The sequence below is a fragment of the Arvicanthis niloticus genome, chromosome 6, assembly GCF_011762505.2.
Source record: "Arvicanthis niloticus isolate mArvNil1 chromosome 6, mArvNil1.pat.X, whole genome shotgun sequence".
NCBI lineage: Eukaryota > Metazoa > Chordata > Mammalia > Rodentia > Muridae > Arvicanthis > Arvicanthis niloticus.
This window is the reverse complement of record NC_047663.1, coordinates 9,264,202-9,273,467: the sequence shown is the minus strand read 5'-3', so window position 1 is coordinate 9,273,467 and position 9,266 is coordinate 9,264,202. Positions and strand designations below refer to the sequence as shown.

The window sequence follows — 9,266 nt, the reverse complement described above, 5'->3', positions numbered from 1 at the left end:
TTCATTAGACTACTCTGAGGTGTTCATGTCAAAGAAAAGTGAACTCTGTCCTAAACAAGTGTACTTGGTTTTGTCATGTCTACCTTGATGGGTAAAGAATCTTTGAAATCAAATCTCATGACCTGAATTTATGGGCAAAAAAAATAGAACGACATTCTGTCATCATGTGACTGACTACCCATAAGAATCTCAATCTCTTGGTAGTTAACATACCTGAGAGACTCCCTGATGGTCCAATGCCCTGAACAGACATTTTAGAAAGGCCTATATGTCAAGAAACAAAAAACAAGGAAACCAAAAAACCCCCAAACAAACAAACAAACAAACAAAAAAACCCTCTAGGGGTGCCTCAGGTAGGGTTTTAATGCTGTGAAAGAGACACCAAGTCCAAGGCAACTCTTATACGTAAAACATTTAATTGAGGCTGAAACTTAAGTTTCAGAAGTTCAGTCCATTATCATCATGCTGGGAAGCATGGCACTGTCCAGACAGACACGGTGCTGGAGAAGCCAAGATTTCTACATCTTGAGCCAAAGGCAGGCAGGAGGAGACTGGCTTCCACGGTCATTTGGGAAGAGGCTCTCATTACACACCGGGTGGAGCCTGAGCTTAGGAAACCCCAAAGCCTACCCAACAATGACACACTTCCTCCAATAAGGCCACACCTCCTAACAGTGCCACTCCTTGGGGGCTAAGCATTCAAACACAGGATCTGGGGGTGGGGGGCTCTAAACCTATTCAAACTGCCACAAGGGGGTTGGTGCATTCCCTATGTGTCTGAGGAAGTCACCTTGGAGAAATGCACCTCTCCAGCACTCCAGACAGCAGGAGTAGACTCTGCACAACAGTGAGAGGGAACACAGATGTAGAGTCACTCAGTCAAGCTCCAGATGAGAATGGCTCAGCTGACATCATGAGTGCAGACCATCAGCTAAACTGCATCCTGGCTCCTGACCTGACCAAATGCAAACAGTGGTGTGTGACCCTTCACCACACTAAATCTGTGGTACTTTGTCACACGGTAATAAAGCATGTCTCCACAAATTACCAAATATTACCAATTTTCGTATATAGGCCACCCACAAATTCATATATCATTTATTTAAGAGAAGTCTGTTTTTATTTTCATCTCATGCTGTGGACATGGTAGAAAACAAAGGCTTTCATATCTCATAATTTCACATATTCAGTTCAAGACTCATCTTTGCTGAAAGAGAAGTAAGAATTTACATATTTGTATTATTCTTACATTGGCTCATTGTTTTCCATGAGACACCCTCACCCCAGGACTCGCTGGAAGATAAGCAGGCTACAAAGACAACTGTGCATTGGGTCCTCCTCCTGAAAGGCCAATGTCAGAGATGGGGTTCATTTCTGACACCCTTACACACTCAGCTACCAGTAGAACCTGGACCTTGGCTAAGAGGTTCTTTCTGTCTGCATGGTCCCCAACTGTGTCAGATTTCCATCCTTGGGACAACTAACTTAGAAGGGGGAAAGAGGTTCTTTTTCTTCATGTTTCAAAGGGTTCCTTCCATGGTTGCTCTGAGCCTGTGCTGAGGAAGAACATTATGGTGGTAACAAAAGATGAGGCACAAAGGAAGAAATTGTCACCCGACAACTCTGGTAGCTTCCTGTCTACTGCTGTGACAAGCACCATTACCAAAGCAACCTGGGGAAGAAAATGTCTATTTGGTTTACACTTCCAGGTCCTGGTTCATTGAGGGAAGTCAAGGCAGGGGCTCAGGGCAACTCAACTTGCTATTATACACAGCATAACCTCTGACGAAAGCATTTGTTTGATAGCCAAGAAGTAGAGCAGGAACCACAGAGGTTGCTGTTGTAGTAATTATTTAAAAAGTGGCCACTAGTCAAGCCGACTATCATAGCTGCTGCAGCTCTGCCTTGCTCAGCCGCCATGTTCTGTGGCCAGAGGCCACGTGCATGCCGCAGCTAGAAACGGCCAGCCAGAAACACCAGCCCTGCTACCCACAAGACGACAGTGTGGGAGATGGCTCTGCCAATCTTCCACGCTGTCTCCACAAGGCTGGGCATTGCCCAGACCATCCTGCCAACCACGCGGGCTTGGTACAAATGAAACTCTAATGCTTAGATTATCCAAAGGCTTATATATTTGGTAATGATCAATAACAAGATGCCCATACAATCAGAGGTGTAAACCAATACCCAACCTAGATATACCAACTACCTTTGACTGCTACAGACAAGTGAACATCAGCCTCCATGTCCCCATCTCTCGTTCTCAGTCTCTCCCTAGCTCCTCCTCTTTCTTCTCCTCTTCCTCTCCTTACTCCTCCTCTTTCTCTCCTTACTCCTCCTCTTCCTCTCCTTACTCCTCCCACCTTAGCTCCTCCTACAGATTGCTGCTTGCTAGTTGGCTAACAAGTCAGCTTATACTCACCTAGCTTTCTTACACAGCTCAAGACCATCAGCTTGAGGAATGACGAGTTTTTCTACATCAATTAAGAATCAAGACAATTCCCATAGACACGCCCACAGGCTAATCTAATCTATGCAAATCCCTCCACTGAGATTCCTTTCTCAGGTGAATCTAGGCTGTGACTGAATTTCCAGTCTCGTGTTTGGATTTTTCAGAGGGACCATGGGATGCAAAGATGCTAGAATACGTGTCCAGAGGTGTGCCCGTGCCGAGTTCCCTACATTCCTTAGGATCTGGCAGCAGTCAATTGTCCCTTTGGCTCATCCACCACATCACCCCTATCCTGGAGCAGAAAGCAACAGTCTAGCTCCCTGAGGTTATTTAGGAGTTTAGAGGTCTATGTGGTAGCTCCAAAGTCCAATTAAGGTCATGAAGGATTTATTTTGCCTTCAAGCCACCAGAAGAACTCAGGTACTGTCACCAAAAACAAACATGAAAGTCAGGAGCTGAACAGAATTCAGAGATGGTTCAAGGCTGCTGCTTCCTGTAGCCACTTCTGACAGCCCAGGTGAGCAGGAAGAAAGAGAGGGAGGTAGGTTTAATCTTTTTCTCCTGTAGGGGAAGGGTAGAGAGGGGAGCGTGTTGAGCAGTGTTCTTTTTACCCATGAACATAGTCTTTCTCATTAGGTGCTGGCCTGATCTGTATAGGTAGACATCAGAAAAGCCAGTTTGTTAAGAGTTCCTACATATCACCGGCCACCATGTCCTGCGCAGGAGGGCACGTCACCCCAAAGCTAATGACATTTGAGCCTCACAGTGTGCAATCAGGGGCCCTTTCTAAAACCTTCAGTTTGATTTTGTTGGCACTTCTGTATGTTTTTCTCAAAGAGCCCTCTCTACCATGTACACTCTCTGCATCTGGGGCTCCCCAGGCTCAGCCTTGGAAAAGGCAAGCAGGAAGCAGGAGGTGACAGCACAGTGACCCTCCAGGGATCCTGGGAAGCCAGAGGTCACTTCAGGGCATCTGACCTGTCTCATAGTAGCTAAGCAGGTGACAGCTGGGGTTGGCACACTGTGTCTTTCAGCAGGTGGACAGGTTGGAGAAGGGTCCAAGAGCATGTATCTGGACCTACATATGGGCTTGTCCCCCATCACAGCCTTTGTCCCCCATCATGGCCAAGGACATTTAGAACAGGGCTCCAGGAACTTTGTGCAGTTGTAGGCAGTACTCATCACCTGGCCCAAGATGGACCAGCTGGAATCTGACCACACCTGCAGCCTGACTAGGCTCACCTAGGACCTTAGCCAGAGGGAAAAGCTCCTAGATCTCAGAAGCCTGAATGCTTGTAACTTGGGATGCCTGTCCCCACCCCGAAGTGGGGTATGTCCCACAGATGCATAGGTAAAAATCTATGTAAGTGTGTGATACACTCTAAACTTTTGTGTCTTTGCTGTATGGATGACATGCCTTCATGTAAAAGGAAAGAAAAAAAGCCACTTCCCTCTGGGCCCATTGACTTCTGGCTTCCATACCCCTCCAATGTGCACCAGGAGTTGAGCGAGGTCTGCAGGCTGCGGCCTGTAATACTTACCCTTCTCCTCTTCTGTGACCAAACACCTGACAAGGAGCAATGTAGATGAGGAAGGATTTATTTTGGCTCTGTTTGGGAGGATAGTGTCCATGAAGACCTAGTAGGGAAGTTCATGCCGGGAGAATCTGTGTGACTGGGACTCCTCACATACAGACCTAAAGAAACTACATAATAAAATAACCCAATGGAGGATGCATGAATCTCACTCAGAAGGGGAAACAAAATAGTCATCAGAGGTGGAGGGAACTCCGTGAGGGAGGAAGTGAAGAGAAGGGGTGTGGGGATCAGGTGTAGGGAGAGAGGGGGTGGAAGAAGGTCGGGAGTGGGAACAGAAATTGATAGGGACATCTCTGGGACTAGCTGGAGACATGGGATGAGGGGGAGGCTCCAGAGAGTCTATGAGGGTGGCCTTAGATGAGACTCCTACCAGCAGGGGATATGGAGGCTGAAGTGGCCACCTCCTGTAACCAGGTAGGACTTCCAGTGGAGGGAGGGGAACATCAACTCAGCCACAAACCTTCAACCTAAAATTTGTCCTGCCTATCTACAAGATGTGAAGGGATAAAGATGGAGCAGATTGAAGGATTGGCCAACCAATGACTGGCCCAACTTAAGACCCATCCCATGGGAGAGATCCAACCCTGAAACTATTAATGATATCCTGCTATGGTTGCAGATGGGAACCTAGCATAACTGTCTCCCAAGAGGCTTCATCCAGCAGCTGATGGAAACAGGTGCAGAGACCCACAGCCAAACTTCAGGCAGAGCTCAGGGAGTCTTATGGAAGAGTGGGAGACAGAATTGAGTGAGCCAGAGGGGTCAAGGACACCGCAAGAAGACCTATAGAGTCTACTAACCTGGACCCACAGAGCGCATAGAGACTAAACCACCAACTAAATAAGGAGCATGCAGGATGGACCTAGGCCCCCTACATATTTGTAGAAGATATGCAGCTTGGTCTTCATGTGGGTTCCCTAACAATTGGTGGAGGCTGTTTCTGACTCTGTTGCCTGCCACTGGATCCCCTTCCCCTAACTGGACTGCCTGGTTGGCCCTCAGAGGTAGAGAATGTACCTAGTACTGCTGCAACTTGATGTCCCAGGGCAAGGTGGTACACAGGAGGGCTGAGGGAAGGGATTTGAAATGGTGGGACCAGGAGGAGTGGAGGGAGAAGGACTGCGATCAGGATGTAAAGTGAATAAATTAATTAATAGGGGAAAAAAGGACACTGACATTCCCTTGCTTCCTTTACCGACAGTATCTTACCAGAAAAACAAAAGTTCTCTGTGTGCATATCCCTAGTAATCTGCAAGCCTGGTCTGCTTCAGAAGAGAGTGTTTTAGTTGGTCTACCATTGCTATAATAAAGCACTCGAGGCTAAGAACTATACAAAGAAAAGAATTTACATAGAGTTTTAGAGGCTGCAAGTCCACAACTGGGCAGCTCCAGCCAATCGGACTCTGGTGACAGTCTGTATTAGTTTGCTTCTCTGCTGCTGTGATAAACACCACAGCCAAAAAGCAACTTAAAGGGGAAGGGATTTACTGGGATTACTCTTCCATCATTACAGGAAGTCAAGGCAGAGACTCAAGTAGGAACCTGGAGGCAGGAACTGAAGCAGAGGCCATGGAAGAGTGCTGCTTGCTGGCTTGTTCTTCATGGCTTGTTCAACTTGCTTTCTGATACAGCCCAGAACATCTTGGCTGGAGGTAACTCAGCACTCAGTGGGCCGAGGCCTTCCATGTCAGTTGTTAATCAAGAAATACCCACCCTCCCCGCCCCCACAAACACGTCCACCAATCTGGTGGATTATTCCTCAATTGAGATTTCCTTTTCTCAAATATGTCATTTTTGGGTCAAGTTGACAGAAACTATGATACAAGTTTTAAAGGCCAACAATATCATGTGGGAAGGAGAGAGGCCACACTTACATACAAACTACAAAAGTAGGATAGGAAGACCCATACTCCAGAATTAACCCAGAGTGCAGAACAGTTCCCTCTGACCTCTGACCTCTGACCTCCAATTAAACAACAACATCTCTCAATCTTGAGACACTGTTACATTGGGGATCAAAGTTTCAAGAAACCCCTGATCACACCCTCAAACAAGAGCAGCAGACTGTGGCAAACACAAAACAGTAAGAATGAGAATTATGAACCAAGACAATTTTAGGATTTAAAATTTTTTATTTACATAGCTTGGGAGAAAGTGTAAATATCAAAATGGATTCTAAAATAGACACTTTTATAATAGGGGCTGTCACAGCACTAGACTAGTTCCTTTTGTGAACGGGGTGAATGACGTTTGATGGTATGAGGAATGGCAACAATTTCTGAGCCAACGACCTCTGCAAAATGAGGAAATAGAGTCACAATAAAATAGTCGGTGATACCCTGAGTCAACCTTGTCTTTTCCTGTGGCTCTCTAACATCTGAACCCATCCCCAAATCTAGAAAACCTACCATGATGGAATTCCTGGTCGGAGTAAGTCCAGCCAGTTCATGGGCACAGGATTCAAGTTCTAGACGGATGTTTGTCCAGCACTGTGTGTGTGTGTGTGTGTGTGTGTGTGTGTGTGTGTGTGTGTGTGTGTGTAAGTTTGGGTGTAAGTACAGCTGTTATACGTATATGCAAACCTCTGTTGGGTGACTATCTCTCCTGACCCTAACCTTGAAGAAGGAATCAGAACCGGAAGGATGGGGGCAATATGGCCTAATTCTCCTGATGCTGTTGGAGGTGTGAGGGAGCAGGAGTTTCAGAAGAGATGTCTAGTATTTTGTCACCGGCACCAGGGGCCATGGCATCTAACGGAGCTGTTTTCTAAATGCCATTGGGTAACTGTCTTAGATCTCTAACTACCTTAGATTCACCCCATTTCCAAGCCTGATTCTCCACTAGAGCCTCCATGTTTCTTAACATCCATCCGTCAATCTCCTTTGTTTAAAGAAGCTGGAGTTGGATGAGGTCTTCTGCAGCCTGGAAGCTGACCACGCATCCTGCTGTGAGCACCTCTTCACTCCTGCTGCCGTTGTATGGGAGAGGGGCCTCAGCGGCTCTAGAAAGCACTGGTGTTGAGGATGGAATGGAACACAGCTCATGCACAACAGAATTCCCTTTATTGACATTAATCACAGTTACGAGGTCTTTATCCAGAAGAAAGGATGATTTACGACAACAGAACTACACATGGAGACATAAGAATAAAAATATAGACACGTGCCAATCACCAAACCAGCTAACCTCAACCAGTCAAATCTCTGGATATGTCTTCAATTTTGATTACCAGTGCTTCAGAAGAACGGACACACCCCGCCGAGGTTGGCCTCTGGGACCTGGAACATTCACAGACTACAATATCCATCCTCGGAGGGATGGAACATGTAAACACAGAGGGAAGATACTGATAACCCAGTCAGTACCCAAATGCCTGGCTCCCGGGTAGAGCCTGTTCTCTGAGTCCCACACACTCCTCCACACGGAGGGCTCAGATGTGTTGGGAGAGCAGATGGAGGAGCTATATGTATGATGGAATAGGTTAGCATGTAGTCAAGGTCCAGTCATTCTTCAGAATCATCTCAGAATTTTAAGTTTTCTAAGAAAGGAAATGTAAAAATACCTCTTCTTGCCCCCCCAACCCCCACCCCCTTTCCTTTCCCATTAGAAGCCTGCTGGCCAGATTCCCACAAAGCCTGCTGAAGCTGAGGGGCTCTGGGTTATAAGTGTCCAAATGGCCAGCAGAGAAGGAGCCTTGTCGGGCTCTGAATGTCATTCCCTAGAGTTGACTTAAGTAACGCTGTTAGTCCATGAGGGGGTTGAGTATTTGCCATTTGCTGGTATCCACAAGTCTCTCAGAAAAACAAAGGCTGTAAACACATCAAGATTAATAGCCAGGAGATCTGGGAGCCACAAGGAAGTGCTTGCTCTTGTCATCTACAAAGGGGGGGGGGTGGGCTTAAAACCTACTCACAGGGCTCTTCACAGAGTGCTGTGCTCACCCTCATTTTCATATTTCTCTAACTTCCACAATGCCAATCTTTGTCTTAGGACAAAAGAGAGAGACAAGCTGCCTTCCTTCCCTTGGTGTGTGGGCCCTCCTGGGCATACCTCCCTGGTAGCAGACCCTGTTTGAGCTGGCTCAGCCTTGGAAAGCAGGCTTCTGGGTTCATGTTGCTTCTGTCCCAGCATTCTAGGTGGACAGCGGGTCCATGGAGAAGGAGTAAGGGGCCCTAGCAACCTGCTCCAAAACCTTAGGCCAGTGTGCTTGGGACTTGTACCCTAGGAACTGGCTTCTGGGGGTGACCCTGAGGTGTTAAAGTTGAGTCTCGAAAAAGAAACTAGAGGTGGGACAGTAGGGGTTAGCCTCGACAATCCCACTGAAGAAAGATGTCTTCCACTCAGTGGCCAAAACACAAATCTACAGTTTTATGACACCTTGAGATTACATAGAAAACCAGCTTCTCCCTCTAAAGCAAAACAAAAAGTCAAAATGCAATCAGAGCTGATCTGGGGTAAGGAGACGGAGGGGAGAAAGGAACGGGGGTTTTAATGTGAAGAGAGGCTCATGGTCCTGCAGAGGCTTGGTGCTTTCCTTCATGGGGTCCCAAAGTTGTCAGAGCTAGCCGAGGCCCACATCAAGGGACATCATCACCACAAATCCCAGGATGGAGGCCCAGGATGCCAGCTTCCCGTTGCCACTAGGAAGGAAACAGAGGAAGATGGTAAGATTTAGCTGACGCTTCTTATGACCTTGGGCTGATGACCCCAACCACAACAAAGAGTATTCTACCAAAGGTGGCAGCGCTGATGGTTGGGTACCATATGCCAAGTGAACGCTCCCTCCTGATCCCAAGCCATGCGCTCCTTAGCCCCTGGTTGGGGCTGTAGCACAGGGAAATCATTTGACCAGGGCTCTCCAGTTCTAGGCTTGAATAAACAAAACGTAGTACACAGGGGGCCTGGTGAGATGGCTCAGCAGTTAGAAGCACTTGCTCTGCAGAGGACCAGAATTCAGTCCCTTGCGCCCACATCAGTAGGCTCATAACAGCCTATGATTACAGTTCCAGGGATCTAACTTCTAACCTTCATGAACACACACACACACACACACACACACACACACACACACACACACTAAAAAGTAGTGTCTGTTTCTTATGTTTCCTCATGTATGTTGGAGGTTATAGGAGCCATTTCTCCTCCAGCACTAACTCCTTTTTTGTGACAGGGTCTCTTGCTGGCCTGGGACTCTCGGATTAGGCTACTCTGGCTAG

At 47.2% G+C, this 9,266-nt stretch overlaps 1 protein-coding gene across 5 annotated transcripts in view; it reads right to left on the bottom strand.

Annotated features, from left to right (window-relative positions):
• Positions 1-7,090: 7,090 nt before the first annotated feature.
• The window catches only part of Slc39a11 (solute carrier family 39 member 11), a 416,239-nt gene continuing 414,063 nt past the window's right edge, over positions 7,091-9,266 (bottom strand). For all 5 annotated transcript variants that reach the window (XM_034504930.2, XM_034504929.2, XM_034504931.2 and 2 more), the window contains one exon: positions 7,091-8,690. In XM_034504930.2, coding sequence (XP_034360821.1) covers positions 8,612-8,690 — 79 coding nt within the window. In that variant the 3' untranslated portion in view covers positions 7,091-8,611. The remainder of the gene's footprint in view (positions 8,691-9,266) is intronic.